The sequence below is a fragment of the Erythrolamprus reginae genome, chromosome 6 (genome assembly GCF_031021105.1).
Source record: "Erythrolamprus reginae isolate rEryReg1 chromosome 6, rEryReg1.hap1, whole genome shotgun sequence".
NCBI classification, from domain to species: domain Eukaryota; kingdom Metazoa; phylum Chordata; class Lepidosauria; order Squamata; family Dipsadidae; genus Erythrolamprus; species Erythrolamprus reginae.
The window spans coordinates 46,880,864-46,900,723 of NC_091955.1; the positions used below are offsets into that span (position 1 = coordinate 46,880,864).

At 37.6% G+C, this 19,860-nt stretch overlaps 1 protein-coding gene across 2 annotated transcripts; it reads left to right on the plus strand.

The window, feature by feature from the left end:
* Positions 1-669: 669 nt before the first annotated feature.
* Positions 670-15,472, plus strand: TMEM19 (transmembrane protein 19). Of its 2 annotated transcripts, none has more exons than XM_070755701.1 (7): positions 670-919; positions 3,090-3,243; positions 5,118-5,231; positions 9,601-9,738; positions 10,314-10,565; positions 12,142-12,351; positions 13,631-15,472. In XM_070755701.1, exons 2-7 carry the CDS (start codon positions 3,111-3,113, stop codon positions 13,792-13,794), a joined length of 1,011 nt encoding a protein of 336 aa, XP_070611802.1. In that variant the 5' UTR covers positions 670-919; positions 3,090-3,110; the 3' UTR covers positions 13,795-15,472. The 2 variants fall into 2 exon arrangements, with proteins under 2 accessions (XP_070611802.1, XP_070611801.1); XM_070755700.1 differs by having other exon boundaries at positions 753-882.
* The last annotated feature ends 4,388 nt before the right edge of the window (positions 15,473-19,860 follow it).

Sequence of the window (19,860 nt, forward strand, 5' to 3'; positions counted from 1 at the left end):
GGTAGGCACTCTGGTGCACTTATGTATGCCCCTTACTGACCTCTTAGGAACTTATTTGTTTATTTTTTTGAACCGTGGATAGTCTAAGGGTAAAGTGTTGGGGGTTAGGGGATGATACTACAGAATCCGGTAGTGAATTCCACGCTTCGACAACTCGATTACTAAAGTCGTATTTTTTACAGTCAGTTATTTATTTTATTTTGTCCAATACATAATGTAGGTTTATATGCACGTAGGTAAAAGTTCTAAAGCTCGACTTTAACCCACTCACGAAGACGCATGCGCGTAAGAAATAAACAACTAGAGCTAGGAATAAAGTAGAATGATAATAAATGGTCTACGCTGAGTTCACTCTTTATTTGATACCGTGTATCCATTACTGTATTACAAATTGGAAACGATGGCTGTGATACATTCTTGAACTGCCGATAACATAGATTAAGAAAGAATTATAATTCTGGTGATTCATGGGGAAACCGCCCAAATGAGAGAACTGAGTCGTCCTAATAAAAGCACCAATCAAAGATTCTCGTTGCCTGCTTTTGGTGGAGATGCTATTCCCCCCCACCTCCCTTCAATGCAGCCGTATCCATGTTACTCAAATCAATAAATTGTAACTGGTTTTGATTTAAAATATTCTCAGATATATTCTATGAAAATATTCCTCATGATTCCCCGGAAGGACGAAACCGAAGCCGCTCCAGATTATTTCGGAAGAGTCGACCTTCGTACGAGTCTTCAAACTATGAATCTATGGCCCGGGGTTAGGGTTCCTTAGGTTTACAGCGGGGTTCGGCGCCGATGGGACTGTCTTGCCGTCTTGCTGGGTTGATCCGGGGCTCGCTGGGAAGAGGATGGAAGAGTCTCTGCCTCCCCCAGAAGGTCGGCTGCAGCCAGGCGAGGCCCCGTTAGCCCTGAGGTGTGTCAGGAAGCTGAGGCGCAAGGCTCGGCAGGCTCTCGGCGCCTTTTAGGCGAGCCGCTCAGGCTTCCCCAGGGCCGTCAGAGACAGGGGGCTGCCTTACTCGAAGGAGCTCTGATTGCTCTTCACTGTGTACTAAGCATCTTGGCCAGCGAGCCCAACAGAGCAGCTATGCTAAATAAATGGTCGGGATTAAATAAAGCAGAAGTGGAGGGTAGTGTGGACGGAGGTACCTTTAAATACACGTGCGTTGGATACAAGAGAGCGAATTCAGCGCAGTACTTTAACACTTGGCTGCTCCGCAGAATGCCTGGAAGAAGATGGTGGCAATTTAACTACTTCCTCGTACTTTACATTGTTGAGGGAAAGCCCTTGGGCTCTTTTGCTGTGTGTGCTGATAAAGGCTCCTTAGGAAGTTGGACGACATACAGATGGAACTAACTAAGCAACCAACCAACTAACTAACTAACCAAATAAATAAATGATAGACAGACAGACAAACTATCCCAATAATGGTGAAGCTTTTTTCCCAGGGTGCTGAAAGCATTTGCATGAGTATTATTACACATGCGCAAGTGCCCACGCCCATAATTCAATGCCTGGGAAGGGCAAAAATGGCTTCACCCATCCCTCCAGAGGCTGGAAATGGCCCATTTTCCAACTTTCGGTGGGCCCAGAAGGCCCCTTATTCACCGCCCCATCCCAGACTCCAGAGGCTTCTCTGGGGGCATGGGGGAGGGCAAAAACACCTCAGTGTAAGCTGAAAATCAGCTGGCTGGTGTGCACATGTGCGCTGGAGCTGAGCTAAGGAAATAGCGTGCCACCAGATATGGCTCCACGTGCCACCTGTGGCACAGGTGCCATAGGTTTGCCATCACTTCTCTATCCTGTGCTGTACATACATGCCGGCAGTTTTTCCAAGGGATATATGACATATGCATATTTCCAATAATTAAAATATATTGAAAGTAGCCATTGAATTATATACATTCTGGATATCTGTTTCGATTAGGATTAAACTATTAAACTTTGTCTTGCATTGATTTGATAAAAACTTGTAAGTTAATGGCAGAACGGATAGTTGTATAGAAGATGCTAACTTTTGACTAATATTTTGTTTGCACAAGTTCTTGGTTTTTTATTTAAAAAACAACAATACAGTGACAATATTATTGATCTCCTCTCCCAGTATTGCTTTAGTAAGGACAAGTGGGGAAAAAAGTAAGAGTCAATATTTACCTTTCTTGACATCTGTGAAAATATTTATAGCAAAAAAATGTACTTAGGCCTTCATATGTACAAAAACACTTTTTCCAGCACCAAAACACCAGTTCTTCAATTTGTAATATTTTTCCCCACAAATCTTTATTTTCAGGAACATATGTAGCTATAATATAGAATTTGCAACAATGTTCTTTGTGAATTTTACCATGGAAAGGTATGACAGATCATGTGGTCTCACAGACTACAGTGATTATGGATTTGATGGGGCTGAATTGAAGCTGATTACTGGAATCAGGAAATAAATAAAGAAAATCTGGGTTATTGATAGACAAAGAAAAGAAAGAAGAGAATTTACAGTGCCACAGTATAGGAAAGTTTGACCACTGTTGTGAAAACAATTTTAATTTTTTTAAAAAACCCAGATACTAAAGAAAACCCCCCTCTGTGTTACACTTCAAGACTATGCTTGAAACATTTGCTAAATGATAACCCTATATTAGTTTGACTTTCACAAATATTTACAGAAGTAGTAGTGCAAGGTGAGGAAGGATTCTACTTTACTCACCTACCCATTCTTTTTCTGCTTTGGTGCATTCAAAATGTATTTCCGGAGATGAATTGCCAGCATTTATATTACAGGTAAACACCCATGCCAAGTTACTTGTACACAACAATAACAAAAAACATAAAATCTGAATGGTTGCTCTATTAAAAACTTAAGGCATTGTATTATATTTTAACTGGATTTGCACACAGATATTTTCTTTAGCTCCAGAAAGGTAACAACCCCCCCCCCCCCCGCCCACCTGGTGAAATATGTTTCTCATCATGGAAACTTAGTTCATTCTTTCTGATTTTCTATGATTTTTGATATATTTTATTACTCTAAACATATATTTTACTTACCTAAACAATCTAAGCATTTTCTGCTTTCTTCTATACACAGGTGATCAATTCTGGATTTTCCATGCTGTTTCATTCCTGGAATGATTTCAATAAAGATTACTTCAAAATGATAACTAATATCATCATTTTGAGTATACTTATATGTATTTCTTTATCTTTCTGGATTGTGTCCATGACCGCAAGCACATATTATGGTAAGTTTTCAAAATCATTAGATATTTATGAAATGTTTGTGTATTACGTTCACATTTTAATTATTTTAATAGCTAATGTTGATATGTAAGCACACTTTTGCCATATATTTCTATAACTGAAATATTTTAGGCGACTGCTGAAGTTTATCAAATATATTTAACTACTCATAATATTAAAAACTATAAATTTTACGAACTTTAATATTTTGTATAATCTATATATTATGTCAATAATTTATTATAAATAATACTTCTTATTTGCTTCACAATTAGGTATGTTCATCATATTGAATTATTTATAACAATAATAAAAGGTGTATGTGTATACATATTTTGAGAAAATAAAAATACCTGTTTTTTAATTAAATATTGTTATCTGTATGCATTTCCATCTTTAGCAGCTTTAAGATGTGTGGATAGCAACTCCCTAAATTCTCTAGCCAGCTTAAAGTTGCAAAAGTGGGAAACACTTATATACAATGGTAATGTGTATTAGCAAATAGTCTACACTGATTTGTTGCATAAATAAAATGAAAGCGATTAGATGATATGGTTTCCTAACTTTCTTCAAAGAAAAGGGATAGTGTTACATCTGGTACATTTGCATTCACTTTTTATTGTCTTTCATAAGACTTACAAAGCACTCTAATTTCAAATTAATTAAGCATATTATAGCTTAAAATAGAGGAGAAAATATGTTAAGGAGGCTATGAAAAAAAGAGTAACTATCTGTGTCCTAATTTTTCTCACCTTGGAAGGATGGAAGACTGAGTCTACCGTGGTCAGGATCAATCTCTTGGCAGTGGGCAAAGTCACTGCCCTATAATGCTGCATTTTAACCATTGAGTCACACACAATGTTTCCCAAAAAATAAGACAGGCTTATATATTTTTTTGAAGCCTGAAATATGCCCTTGGCCATATTATTGGGAAGGGGTATTATTTTGCGGGGTGCACTAGGGGGCGAGCATGGGACTGGATGTCCCATCACTGTCACCTCTCCTCCCTGTTCTTGGCACCAGCTGAGCATCTGGCCCACCACAGACATCTTGTGGAGCAGGACTCTGCAAGGCTTCTTGTGCCTTTGCATGCACAAACTGCAGGACTGCCTTGCGGTAGTGCTGCCATTCATGCATGCAATGGCACAAGAAGCTGCAGTGAGGCAGCTGCAGTGGCGTGATTGATAAAGTGGACCATCAATCCCTATTCACAGTCACTTATGCCCTAGTCACTTCCAGTCTTGACTATTGCAACATGCTTTACATGGGGTTGCCCTGGTGTGCACATGTACCACACCTCCTGTGGGAGCTACATTGGCTGCCTATTTGTTTCTGGGTGCAATTAAAAGTGCTGGTTATCACCTGAGGGACTGTCTCTGACCAGTCACATCTACACGACCCATCAGAGCAGGGAGGCAGGGAATGTTGTGTATGACATCCCCAGGAAGATATATCTGCGGGGACCCAGAAGAAGGACCTTCTCCATGGTGGCTCTCTCTCTCTCTCTTTGGAACATGATTCTCCCAGAGATTAGAATGGCCCCTACTTTAATACTCTTTCGGAAGGCACTGAAGACCTGGTTTTGCAAGCAGGTCTGGAGAACCCAGTGTGGGATGGAGCCCATTAAATGGCTTGTGTGATCTGCTTTTGTGGCGTTGGGGGTAGGGAGTGATTTTATTATTAATTAATTGATTTGATTTTTAATTCGTTTTATTGTCTTAAATGTGATTTTTGTATTCTGAAAACCGCCTGGAGTTGCCAGAGGCAAATAAGCAATAACAACAAAAATAATAATAAGGCTGGTGGTTAAAACATTATGGTTGTATAATATAATATTGGTCTTGACATTGTGTACTGTTTTCAACATGCCTTTTAGGTAGCTTGCGGCCAATTTCTCCATGGCGCTGGCTTTTTTCAATTTTGATCCCGCTAATAATTGCTTCACGAGGATTTAGGAAAAAGAGTCTTGATCATGGTGGAGCAATAGGAGGTATGGCTTTATCTCTTAATTTTGGTTGTCTGTATAGATTTTTGAGATATAACTATTTTCTTTCAACTTTCAACTTAGCATTAAGATGTATTTGTTTTTGTTTATTGTTACTTTGGGTTTTTAAAAAGTTGCCTACATGTGCAAGCTTTCAGTTAAAATAATATTCTATTCTTATCTGTGTTTCCCTGTAAATAAGATCGAGTCTTATTTTCTTTTGACACCTGAAATAAGCACTTGGCCTTATTTTTGGGGATGTCTTATTTCAGGGTGGGCTGCTAGCCGGAACGCTAAATTGGGCTCACCGCCACAGCTGGTAAGTGCTTGCGGGGCCAGCACGATTTTGCTTCTGCACCTGTGGAGATAGCAAAATTGTGCATAGAGTTGCAGGTGCGCCCGTGTGCGATTTTGCTATTTCCACAGGTGGAGAAGCAAAATAGCCCTGGCCCTGCAAGCACTCACGAGCCGTGGCGGTGAGCCCAATTTAGCGTTCCAGTTGGAGCCCACCCCTATCTTATTTTTTTGAGATGCAAGAGGTGGCAACCACGATTACCATATGGCTTCTCGGCCCCTTAACTGCGGCCCACAGATCAGCTGATCCAGCAAGGGCCAGAAATTTGTAATCGAGATGCCTGGAGATGTTTCTGGCACACTCTTGCCAGCCCTGTTGACTTGGACTGGAAAAAGGGGGACCGGCACTGGAGCTCCGAGCACTGGCCGGTGCAGGCTCCATCTGCGCAGCTGTGAATTGGGATTGGCATGACCTGTTCTTTCCTGTAGCATTGTCAGCCAGGATTGGCAGGCTAGATTTGGTAAGTCGGAGGCACTGCCGCTGCCTGGGAGGAAAAGAAGAAGAGGAGGTGCTGTGAGAGAGCCCATTTCTTATGTTCTTCTCCTCTTGGGCAGTGGCAGAGACTTCAGCTCCCCGAATCTGGCCTGCTAATCTTGGTGGGGGAGAGGGAGGAATGAGCGACTGAGTATGATCCTGTCAGTTGACTTCCAGTGCCAAAGAGGGTGGGGAAGGGAAGAAACCAGGCTGCTGTGGCCTTTTATTGGGGTGCGTGGAGCAAAATGGAGCTCCTCTTGCACTCTCTTCCCCCCTCACCAGGCATGGCCATCCTTCCTGCCCCTCGCTTAGCCACTCGCCCCCTTTATTGAATTGGGAGGGGTGAAGTGGGGGAGAAAGGGTGTTCCCAACTGCCAGGCCAACTGGCTTCTTCCCGGTAGCTCTTCTCTGCCTTTCAGGTTGGCTGTCAAAAACAAGGATTTTCTGGAAAAGAAAAGCTTGCCTCACCCACCATCACCCAGGTGCCCTTGCTTCCTCCAAGCCTTATTTTGCCTACTGGTACTTGATTTCCAGATCCGTCATGTTTCTCACTGTTGTGTGCAGGGAGCCAATTTGTGGGACTACCATTAAAAGAGTTCAATTAATTAATTCCAACTTCTCATGAGAAGTTTTTTTTAATGAAAGAAAGACTCTTTCTTTCCCTTCCCCCAAATGCTGCCAAAAATTAGCTTTTGTGCACTTCCTCACACTGGCACAGCTGACGTCCTGCCGCTCACAGCTGGGCCAGTATGTTAAACCTCGTGGTGATACCATTGCTCTCGTGCAACAAGCCTCACAAAGTGAGGTTTGAGGCTCAGTGCGATGAAGCTTGCAGTGTGCTTACAATGACACAACAAGCCTTGCAGGATCCTCCTTCAAGAGGTTGTGGTGGCGGCGTGACGAGTCTCACAAAGATTTATTTCTAGTGTAGTTTGGGGGAGAGAAAGAAAGACTTCTGCGGTACTGCTTCTGCTGCTTTCATTGGCAAAAGTTCACAAAAGGCAGGAAGGTGAAATGCCAACTCAACCCATACTCACACTTCGTGTATGGGCTGCTCCTGAGTGGGGTGGGGAGGCCTCAGAGGAGCTTCACGCAACCCTTGCCTGCTTCACCTTTGCCTTTGACAGAGTGGCAGATGCTAGAAGGGTGCTGTTCCGAAGCCTCCTTGTCACTTGGTTTGGGGAAGATGGTGCCCAGCAGGCTCAGGTGCAATTGGTGGACAGGCGGGTGGAAAAGAGAAGAGAAACAGCGCAGAGGAAACCCTTTCAAACCATGGTCACTGCCTACTCAATAGCAGCAAAGTGAGCTGTGGAACAGAGGCCCCTCAGCTGCAAGGTTGCCTGGCACCGTGGGGAGGGCTGGGGCTAGCGAGAATGTACTGGAGAGACCACTCCTGGGATCAGCTGATCCGTGGGCCACGATTAAGGGGCCGAGCAGCCATGAGATGACTGGGGAAAGGAAGGCTGCCTCCTGTGATGGCCACACTTATTTTTGGAGCATATATTGCTCTCCCCCTCAAAATTGGGCTAGGCCTTTTTGAATAGGTTATATTTTCAAGGAAACACCGTATTGTAATAATCTGTTCTCATCATTTTGTAGAGATCAATATATGTAAATTATTTATTATTTGATGTATTATTTGGTAAATTCTCTTTTTCATTGTGGATGGAAAATAAAATAGAATTTAGGAAGTGGCTTGACTTTAAATCTATGCTATCCTCTACACTTCATGTGATGCTATCTAATCTAGGGCTATGCTGGGTTCCATAGAATTGGATTTGTTATGAGTTACTTATTACTTGAGTAGATATTTATGTTCAAAATATATAATTAATGTAAACATAAATGTTACTTAAATGAATAACTCATAACAAATATGTTACACGTATGTGTGTATATCTGTAGCAATAGCACTTAGACTTATATACCACTTCATAGTATTTTTTACAGCCCTCTCTAAGCGGTTTTACAGAGTCAGCATATTGCCCTCAACCTCTACACACACATATACAAAGATCAAATTTCATCAGATATATATCAAATACCAGATGAAATTTGATGTGTGTATGTGTGTGTGTCTGTGTGTACTAATACATACTATGTTTCCCTCCAAATAAGACATCCCTGATAATAAGCCCAGTTGGGCTTTTGAGTGCATGGCAATAAAGCCAAACAATTATTTCAGGGTTCAAAAAAATATAAGACATGATCTTATTTTGGGGAAACATGGTATTCAGTCAAGTTGTCCTATACACCTAAATATCAAAAATAGTCTGATGAATCTTAGGATCCTATATCTGATCAACCACAAATAAGACACTGGGGTGCTTTTAGAAGAAATTTTATATTTCATAGGTCAATAAAAGTTTTTGGCAGTAGATTACTACAATAGTAATGTAAGAATTTTTCTTTGTATGTTTTAGCATATTCAAAATAGTTTATTAATGTAGCTATGCTAGTTATTAGTACAGTCGAGAAAATTGCCTACAGTAGAAATACTGTGCTATAAAGCTCGGACTTAAAGGAGGAAAGAAGTTTCAAAAGTATCTGGAGCATCCAAAGTCACATAGAGTGAGGATGCTTGGTCTATATTGAATAGCAGAACATAATTGATGGCTTTTTACCCCAGAAAAAATTGCTATTTCTATACCTGACCATTATTGTAAAACCATTTCTTTATGGAATTTATAATTTAATTAAGATTCTTAGCAAGTTTAATCTAACTCGTTTAACAGAAACCAATCCTGATTATTCCATGCGGCCTCTTCAAGATGGCCTAGAGTTTTAAGTTAAATGGAAAGAATGGAGAATATGGGTTATTTCATTTAGTTATGGTATTTATGACAGTTTGTATAAATCTAGCATTTATAATAAAATTTTGAATACTGAGAAAAAAGAAATTTAGGAGACATACCAGATTCTATCAGAAACATCAAATGTAGTATGGCATGTAAGAAAGGCTGATATGAACGTATCTTCAGATACCTGGATTATGAATGCATTATATTCTCCCAGTCATATTATCAGAATGTTCTAAGTTATAAAGGTTGAAATAGAAGTTTGAAGAGAGATATGAACCAGAACTAAAGGTGTAGTGCTTCTTTCCTCCAATCAAGATAAGGTAGAATAATTAATGGGCATATTAATTGGAATGATGCTCTTTAGAGCACTACAAATGGAATGCAGAAATGTGGGGGAGCTAGCTTAGTTCACTCCCATATTATGTAGAATAAATACTGAATTTGGAGAGCTTATTGCCCAATACTTTCAAAGGGTATGTTCAGTACCATAGAAGAATGAAATGGAATATCATAAAATAGGATATGACTGGGTAGAAAACTGAATAGGAGTATTCCATACTGCAACTAGTGCAGTATGTTTTGTGATTCTGTTTGATATTGTTACTAACTACATAGTATTTGGACTATTATTTCAATGCAGGTTGATACCAAATACTTTTAAAAAGTCAAATAATAAAATTTCTGGAAGAAAGTGATTGCAAAATGTAAATTGTAATTCTTACTCCAACTTTCCCTTTTCCTTCAGGTTTAATTGTTGGATTTATCCTCACTGTTGCAAATTACAGCTTTTTTACCTCCATGCTCATGTTTTTCATTACTTCTTCCAAACTCACCAAGTGGAAAGGAAAAGTTAAAAAACAAATAGATTCAGAATACAAAGAAGGTAAACTTTTAGTTTTAAGAAATTTAATAATGCTGATTTCCCCTGATTTTAGGGAAGAAATGGTATAATACTTAGATTTGATCTGGGTAGGAAGAAGCTGGTCTTCCCCACTTCAGTTTTCTCTTTCCTTACTAGTCCACAAGATCCTGGAAACATTTCCTTGGGGAACAGGATTCTTTTGAGAGAGAGGAATTGATATATTTGAAATAAGAAAGCATTTTTGAAAAATGGTGGAAACTTTTTTTTAGCCAGCACTGTTAGAGGCCATTTTTGTGGTCTTTGGAAAGTTTCAAATGGAATGGTTAAAAGTATATTTAATCATCAATATTTACTGGATTTCATCTGTAGGCCAAATCCCAAATAAATATATCTTGACATCATCTTTCTAATGAATCAACTGAATTATGCATGTAAACAACATAATAATTTTAATTTTTGCTTTGAGTTAAAATTGAAAACTAATGATTTGAGAGAAGCATAGTATCATTCTATTTTTCTCTATTTTTTTCTCTCTCTCCAGGCTACTAAATGTTATTTTCTTTTTAACAGCTTATAGCATCTCTATTTGTACACAGGTGGACAAAGAAATTGGGTGCAAGTATTTTGCAATGGTGGTGTACCTGCAGAATTGGCTCTGCTCTATATGATTGAAAATGGACCAGGTGAAATCCCAGTAGATTTCTCTAAACAATATACAGCATCCTGGATGTGTCTATCATTACTGGGTGCTTTGTCCTGCTGTGCTGGGGATACTTGGGCTTCAGAAATTGGCACTGTCATAGGTCATGAACCTCGGCTAATAACAACCTGGAAAAAAGTTCCTGTAGGTGAGCTTGAATTTCAAAATTATCTCAGCTGAATGAATTGTAGTAGATAGTCTCTTTATGTGGTCTTGGTTTAATTAAAATTAAACATTGTTTTAGCAACCATAGATTATTATATAAAGCATGATTGTCTAAATTCCTATATATTGAACTATAAACCATGGTTTATAGATTTTGGTGTATAGAGTCTCATTGTGCAGAAAGTCAGAATCAAATAAACCCTCATGATTTAGCATGATGTGTAAACTTAGTTACTGGGTGCAGCCTTAAATTTGGCCTGAAAGACTTGTATCAGTTAGACCTTTGCTTTCTTTTTCCTAGTTACCATGTATTTGAATCATTGATGCAATAATACAATTGTCCCAAAATATCTCAGAAAATGACATGCTGTCAGACCTTCCAGGTAAACCAGTTAGGAAACAGAATTAAATAAACTAATTCTACTTTATTGTAAGGCTACATTAACAGTCTTGCAAGTCTAAAATTACAAACGTTCCACCAGCCACTTAACTGCTTGATCCATTAGGGCAGGCCCTTTCTCTGTTTCTTATATGACACTTAAGTAATTGTCGGCTCCTGCCTATCTTGTCTCATTTTTCCTAGGCAGCATCTCTTTTCTCCTTTCTTAAGACTACTAATGCATTCCATTATAGATGTTTGCAATTATAATAAGTCTATGATTAATATATTAATTTGGTAAGGGGTATAACAGCCAAGTAACCCTTAGATAGAAACAATGTTTTTCTATGCCTGAAACCATTGGAGAACCTGGATTTGGGCTGATGACCAACTTAACAACTATAATAAAAACAGTTATAAGATCAGGTTTGTTCACATGGTGACTTAATTTACAATCACAAAAACTTAAGAAGTAACATTCTGGGTTTAATTTTGGTCACAAGTCGAGGATTACCAGTGTCTTTCCATTGTGGACTTTCTGTCAGGGAAGGCATTTTTACACATAGCTTTCTCATGTTCTTTCTGATTGAAATATGCCTGACATTAATTTTACTGTATTTACAATGCAAAGACAAAGACCTTTTTATTCTTGCAACTGGCAATTATAACAATATTATCACTTGCTAAAAACATAATGCAGTTGTTTGGGTGGTGAATTTGTGTCATGTATTAAGCAGGACATTACTATTTTTTAAAAGTCTCAGTTTAATATGATAATCTGCTCACTGAAATGAACACTGATTGAAATGCTGTTTGAAATTAACTTATAAATATGCTTGATGTTAGTATTAATAGTGCATTTCTGAGAAGAGAACAGTTGAGGTTTGTTCAGCTTTTTTACCGTAAGTGGATTCAACTAGAATGCTGCATCAGTGGTAGCACAAGATATTTGTTGAAGTTAGTTTAAAATGGATTAAGGGTTACTGGAATTCTCCTTTTTGTTTTACTAGCTTGCTGTGCTGCAAAAAGAATGAAGATGGATATTGTCAATGTTATTTTACTTAAAATAATATGATATTGGCCAAATATATGCAATATGTCTGATGCAAACCTATATTATGCTGAATGTAATGCAAATTTTAAACATTTAGAATGCTAATTTTGGAATGTTTTATTTTAGGTACTAATGGAGGTATTACTGTAGTGGGTTTAATTTCAAGTCTACTGGGAGGTACATTCGTTGGCATAGCTTACTTCATTTCCCAATTGATTTTTGTGAATGATTTGGATATATCTGCTCCACAATGGCCAATTATTGTGTTTGGTGCTTTTGCTGGTTTACTAGGCTCTATCATTGATTCCTACTTAGGAGCAACAATGCAATACAGTGGTAAGTTTTAAATAAATATTTAGCTTGGTAGGAAAGAAATGTAATCTTACCATTTAGAACATGTAGGATTGATAACCATAGAATAAGTTTATCTTAAATATTTTTGTTTTATATTAAATAAATTAGAAAGATTAGTTGATATTGCTATTTCATCATATACAGTATATTCCAATTAGCATCAGATAATGCTGGAAAATTCTTAAGACATAACAAGCAATATACTGAAGATAAGCAACTTAGCTGGAAGTTATTAGAGTTAGATTCTATTGGCATTTAGGGGAGTAGAAGTTGATAAATCTAAACCTAATTCTAAATTATTAAAAATATTCTAGTGAGAATCAAAACAAAGCATTTGCCTGCAACTCTTCCATGAATCAATGACTTTTCTTGGACTTACATAGATGCTGCCTTAAGACTTGCAGACAGGCTGTCCATGAGCACTTTCATGCAGTCCAAACTGTCTAACTGCAATCAGATCCAAAGCTCTGCACAGCCCTGCTATCTATAACATTCAGATTAACAGGAAACTGAGGTTTATAAATCCCTTGGCTAATCAACAGAAATATAAACAATTGCACAACAAGTACAGATTTATTCCCTTCATATTAAAATATTGTTTAATCTAAAAAAAGAACAATGCAGAAGAGCTGAAGGCCACTATTGAAGCATCTTGGTGTTCCATTACACCTTAGCAATGCCACAAGCTGATGGCATCCATGCCACGTCACATTGAGGCAGTAATTACTGCAAAAAGGGGGCCAAACGAAATACTGAGTACATATGCATGATTATACTTTTCAGAAGTCCGATATTGTTCTATGTACAATCCTTTTTTTATTGATCGCATGTAATATTCTATTTTTTTGAGATGGGGGATTTGGGGGTTTTATGAGCTGTACCCCATAATAATCACAATTATGACACAGTTTGAGCTATCTTGCCTTGCATGTTATGAGTATCTCTCATATATTAAGTTTCACCTTTTAAGTTACATTACTGAAATAAATGAACATGATATTCTAATTTTTCTAGTTTTACCTGTCTTAAATTTTTTGTATTGATTGATTCCTGATGAAAAATAAGGAACAACATTTTATATAAAACAGATTTTTAAACAAGAATTTTGAGTGTTTAAATATTGTTTACAATAAAAAGTGTAACTAAGACCTTTACAATGGTTTTAATTTGTGGTCATTGGAACATATAGTTGATGCCATATTATGTTATTGAAAACTGTTTTCTCCATTTGGTTAATATGCTGTTCTTACTGCTTCTTCAGGTTTTGATAAACGTACTGGAATGGTTGTCAACCATCAGACAGAAAATGCAACACACATTTCTGGTAAACCAATCCTAGATAACAATGGAGTGAATCTCTTCTCCTCTGTAGTCATTGCTTTGTTATTGCCAGGAATAGCATGGGGATTTTGGCCAAGAGGATGAAGAAAGGTGGTGACTTGCATTTTTTTTCTTCAAACAAGCTGTGACCTAAAAGATTCTCCACCAAAAGTCTTTATAATTCTGGAGTGGAATACATTCCTGCAACTGTTCTGAAAGCATGAGGAATCACTAGGTTATTAAAGTGATATTTCCTACAGCAGTTTTTGGTAGCTAAGACAGACAGGAAGATGAGGAGTCCTGATTTAATCTTGCTTCTTTCTATAGTTATCACTTGAGTTATTACTTAATAGAATATTTGATTGCACTTCATTCTCCATAATCTATTAGGCAAATGGGAACTGGGAAGACTAAAATAACCTGTGAATAGAATGCCACTACAGCTTCCTGAACAAGTAAAAAATCTCGGTCTGGTGACTAAACTAAATGCTAAACTTTCTATATTATTTTGAAATCTATTTATTGAGGGGATCTATTGTACTATAGCTAGTGAACTGACTACTCTAGATACAACGTTCGTGCATCACAAATTTGCTTTTTCCTGTTAAAATATTTTTTTAAAATATGTATTGTATGAAACCTAATATTAACCTGTTGGTGCTTAATATTTAAAATTTAATTTATTGGCTTTAAAATATTATGTTTAAAAAACAAGAATGAATGCTTTGGCTATGGTCTATAATTATTAGCTACAGTTTTATCCTGGCATATGGAACAAATACTTATATTTGTTTAAAATTTGTTTGATCTTTGAGATGGATTTAAATTGTAATAACTTACCACTGATATCTTTATAGATAGGTTTATTTCTTCGTAAAGATTTGCCCAAAAGTGAAATTCAATTAAACTGAAAGCAACTCTGAACTGACAAATATTTTTTTTAATTTTTCTTGTATATATATTTTAAAATATATTGGCAAGTTATATTACAAATGCAATGAAAAAATGGTCAAGTTTGTTTGCAAATAGATCCATTTTCCATAGATTTATATTTGTCATTTTATATAAATCAGATACTAGAATTTTTAATTTTACACTAATCTTAAAGGAAAAAAGGTGAGAAGTTGATTGATGCTTCAAAAAGACTACGCCTAGAGACAATTTTTAATATTGTTTGTAGAAATTGACTGTTTTCAGTTGTTTTTCTTATCAGTTACAACTGTAGATAAGAACTTTCATTAACAAGGAATGTGCATAAAGCAAATTTGAAGAACCATTTGTACAAATTTATTAAAACAACACAATAAGCACATATGTAATATAGGACATTGGAAATTTCTTCAAAAAATAATATACAGATTTCTGTAATATAGATGCTGAAATAGATGGTCTAATAAAGTGAATACAGGACTAACTAGTGTTGACTCTAATGTTCTCTTAAGCATTTGAAAAAGTGGATATTTGTTGGTAGTGACAAAATAGGCAATAAAATCTTAATGAAACCCAAGAAATTGATTGGATTTATGAAGATCTGGTTAAAATATTATAGATATCAGTGAAGCATTGTGAACTAATTATAAATAATAAAAATTGAAAATATAATATTTAATGGAATGTATGAGTTGGGGAGAAGAATGTAAATTGAAATATTTTTTGTGCCTCAATGTATTTATACATTGTGATAAATAGAGCAGTAGGCATTTTTTTTGAAAATATGTGTAGAAAACATGTCCCAAATGAGGCTTTTACAAATATGTTCAATTAAAAATGACTTTAAAATGGCTGTTTTGTTTTATCATTACAGAAACAACACTGGTATGTTATATTAAGAAAATCATACAATTTTGATATCATTTTGGTTTATAAAATTGACTTAACAACGTAGCTAGGATCAATTCTAAAAAGTGGCAACTCTTGCTATCACGAATCATTACAGAAAAAAATTATAAAAGATAAACACACTTTAAAAGTCAATAATTATTTTCTATTTCACTTTGTATCAGTTAACAGTCAAATAATGAAGAATATCCTCAACAGGTTAACATTGAAATATATCTTCAATGCTTTCGGGAGTTTGTCCAAATTCATGTTTGTTGCATTAATGACATTATCTAACTATCTCATCTTCTATCATCCCCTTCTTTTGCCTTCAATTTTTTCCAACTTCAAAGTTTTTTCCAATGAGTCCTTATTTCTCATCTGTTGGGTCAAAGTACTTGAGCTACAGCTTCAGTATCTGTCCTTCCCAACATGCAAGGTTCATTTCCTTTAGAATTAACTGATTTGATGTCCTTGCAGTCCAGGGGACTCTTGTACATCTTCTCCAATACCACAATTTAAAAATATCAATTCTTTGGCGCTCAGCCTACTTTATAGTCAAACTTTCACAGCCACACATCGCTACTAGGAACCAAAATGGCTGGTTCATGTAGCATGTTGAACCCTAAAATAAATACTTTTGGAAAAGTGCATTTGTAATAATTATCTTCACTTGGATTCCTGTTAACTAATATACTGTCAATGACTTTTACGTCATTTTCTAGTTAAATTGATAGCGCTAGCATTTAGCAATAGCTCTTAGACTGCCCCATAGGGATTTACAGTACTCTCTGGGCAGTTTAATGAGCCAGCATATTGTCTGCAACAGTCTGGATCCACATTTTACCAATCTTGGAAGGATGGAAGGCTGAGTCAACCTTCAGCCCTGTCGGGATCAAACTTCAGGCTGTGGGCAGAGTTTGCCTGCAATATTGTATTCTAACCACTGCGGCACTAGAGTAAGAGTTGTTGCAGAACCAGGCTTAATTTGGTTTAAGATTTCACTTGAGTTGACTAGCAGAAACAGATTTTGTCTTTCCATTTGAACTCACTTCATACCATGATGTCAGGGTTTTAAGCTATTCCTTTCCTACAGATCCAGAAACTCTCTAAATCAAAAAGGAGTGTGTGTGTGTACCAGCATATTCTCCCTCGTGGTAAATATAGCATCCAGGAATAAATTAAATCCATCTGCTCTCTGATTGGACTGAGTCTATCAAAGCTGTTCAGGGGCTGCTCTTATTACTATGCTTGACAGCCTTTTCACTCAATTGCTCAGCGAGGACGGTTGTGCCATCCATTCTTCTTATAAACTTTGTAAAAATTAGTTGCTGTATCCATTCTGAGGTTTCTTGTTCCTTCTATTACTGTGAGTTTGAACTTTCTTATTTGCATTAGAGACTGAATTTGTGAATTTGAGACTTCTCTAGCAGCCAAGCTATAGCTTGAGCTGCTTGAGGCAGCTGTCATTTCTTGCCTGTTACTCACGGCTCTGGAACACGAGTGCGGGATCAAGCACAGTTACGCTTCCTGCACCTGTGCAGGTAGCAAAATTCTGCCCAGGAATGCGCGCGCCCATAGGAATAAAGAAATAATGATTGTGGGGAAGCAAAAACCTCGCTGAAACGCAGCCGTATGTGCGTTGCTGTGCGCAATTTTGCTACCTACACAGAATCAGAGATGAAAAGGCCTAAAATAGTAATTTTAAAAATTCCTTTAACTATCCTAGCAAAAGGACAAGGTAGGAAAAAAAATGACCGAAGGCTTTTTTATCCTGAGCCTTTCTGCTGTAGCCTCATCCCTGTAGAAATGACTCGTGACCAACACCTTTTCTGATCCTGTACTAAGCTGTTTTGTGGCTTATACTATGTAAACCTAGTCCATGTTTGTAGGATTATTAGGAGCAGAGGTGGCACAATGTCTAGAGTGCAATTTGGCAGTTCAACTCTCATCAGGCTCAAGGTTGACTGAGCCTTCCATCCTTCTGAGGTTGGTAAAATGAGGACCCAGATTGTTGGGGGCAATATGCTGAGACTCTGAATCGCTTAGAGAGGACTGCAAAAGCATGGTGAAGCGGTTTATAAGTCTATGTGTTATTGCTATTATCTAGCTACATTTGCAGAGTTGTAGCTGTAATAACATTAAGGAAGGGGGAGAGAAATCCATCTGTTTCATGTACATATAGTCCTGGAAAAAAGGATCCTAGCTTAGTATCTCCTTGATATTCTAATGAAGAGTACCTGTACTACTTTAATGCAACTTCTATTCAAACATGCAATATGCTTTATCTTTAGCCCACTCTTTGAAATGCATTCTGAAAATATAGGTATTTTAGGCTCATGCAGATCTTAGTCTTTTACCTTAAAAAAAACCAAACTATTCATATGATTATTGAGTATTCCCTTTTCCTAAAGCATTTGTGAATGCATTGTCCTGTTAAATCTAACAAATACATTTCAACATTAGCCAAATCGAGTTGTGTGTTAAACTCATTCTGTTGGATTTATTGATGTAATGTCAGTATTAATTTCCTCTGGTCCAAGAGTAAACATAGGTCCTGGGATAAAGCAATTCATGAGATACGAACTAAAGATGAATCCAAATCTCTGCACGCTTATGACATGTATTTTCAGAGACTGCTTACTTCCAAGTAGGAATTGCTGCAAACTATTAAAAGCCAACAGGTATTCCGTCCACCCCTTGCGTGCTCTTTCCTTCCCTCCTCCACTTGCTCCAAGCTGCCGCCGTTGGCGGAAACATTTCCTGCTGGCAGGGTCCCCGCTGCCCTCCACTTTGCCCCTCCCAGCTAGCTTGGTTGCCTGGGCACCACAGCCTGCGCCTCCACCACCCCAGTTCCTCTTGGCTTCACCCTCCTGCCTGGAAGGTGGCTCTGGGGGGCCAGGTTGGTGTGTCTGGGAATGGGGTGGTGAGCGCCTTAGGCGGGCCATTGGGCAGATAGACCCAGAGAAGCAAGGCGGGAAGGGGTGGAAAGGTGGCCAGGGAATGGGATGTTGGGAGGGTTAGGCAATGCATTCCTCGTGGATGGGCAGCCAGTGTCTGCAGGGAGCTGTGTTTCGAAGAGAGGCGAGAAGTGGCTCTTCCTCCTCCCTGTCATCTCCACCTCCCCGCCTCTTTCCCCCCCATTTGAGGCTTTGCAGAGAGAAGTCAGTCCTTGGGAACTGCTTCCCCATGGTGGCTGCCATGTTTGGGAGCGTGTCTGGGGGCGCAGAAATGCCTACAGCCATGCTTCTAAGCAGCCGCAACGTCGGAGGATCCGGAATGTCAGATGACCGAAGGACAGATAATTGAGAGTCTACTTTATACACCTAGTATAAACATAGTTATGGAATCTTTAATTCTGTCTCAAATTTTTAAAAAGTTAATGATTTTCAGGTGTTATCATTGAATAACAGAAATCATGTTTTCAGTTAATGGAACTATTTCAGTATTTCCAAGTGAGAGACTGAATCCAAAACACAGTCTATTTCTCATAAAAAGAGCAAATAAAAAAATAAGCTGTTGTATGAAAACTTTAACATTGATGAAATGTGTCATAATATGCAAATTTAAACATCCCAGTTTTATAATTAATGTAACAAATGTAAGCAAAAATTATGTTACTATTGGCTGCTTTTTGCTAAATAGTAACAGATTTTCCTCATTCAAAACTATTCCATGGTTTTCTAAGTTTAATAGTAATTATTTTAAGCAAGAAATGGCAAGGCGCTGCTTCCCTTGGAATAGGTGTAACCTGAGACTATTGGAGAGGCTCACTTCTGGTAGGATTGCCTTAAGCTGTGCTCAGGAACAGGTTTGGGCTGTTGGCAGAGCTATTGCTATGAGTATGAAGGCTGTCAAAGGAACACCCTGATCCAACGAGTGAGTTCATACATAGTGTTGCTGCCAGACTCTGTTATTGCTGTGGCTAGACAAGCTGGCAGGACTCCTGTTAGAACATCGTCTGGTAGTTTTATTTATTGCAGGCCACACAATTATCATATTTATGCTTTGTTAAAATATAATTAAAAAATCTTGTACATGTATTTTGCACAATGAAGTTTGAGCATTCCTCTATCACATATTTCCCCTAATGTGTCAAAATATTGTGATGAATTTATACTATTTAGGGTCTAAACCCAAGTGTTTTCTGTGAGATTAATTGCACTGACACACACACAAATTACATGTGACCATAGAGTTCAAAGATTTTTCTCTGCAGTAAGCTATCTGTTGTAGTAAAGAAGTAGATACTAGCAGGTAAGAGTTTGTATAATAAAATAAAATAGAATTTAAGGGATTTCACAATGTTAGTACAGTATATAGTTAAATGAATTGATGTCCATATTCATGCTT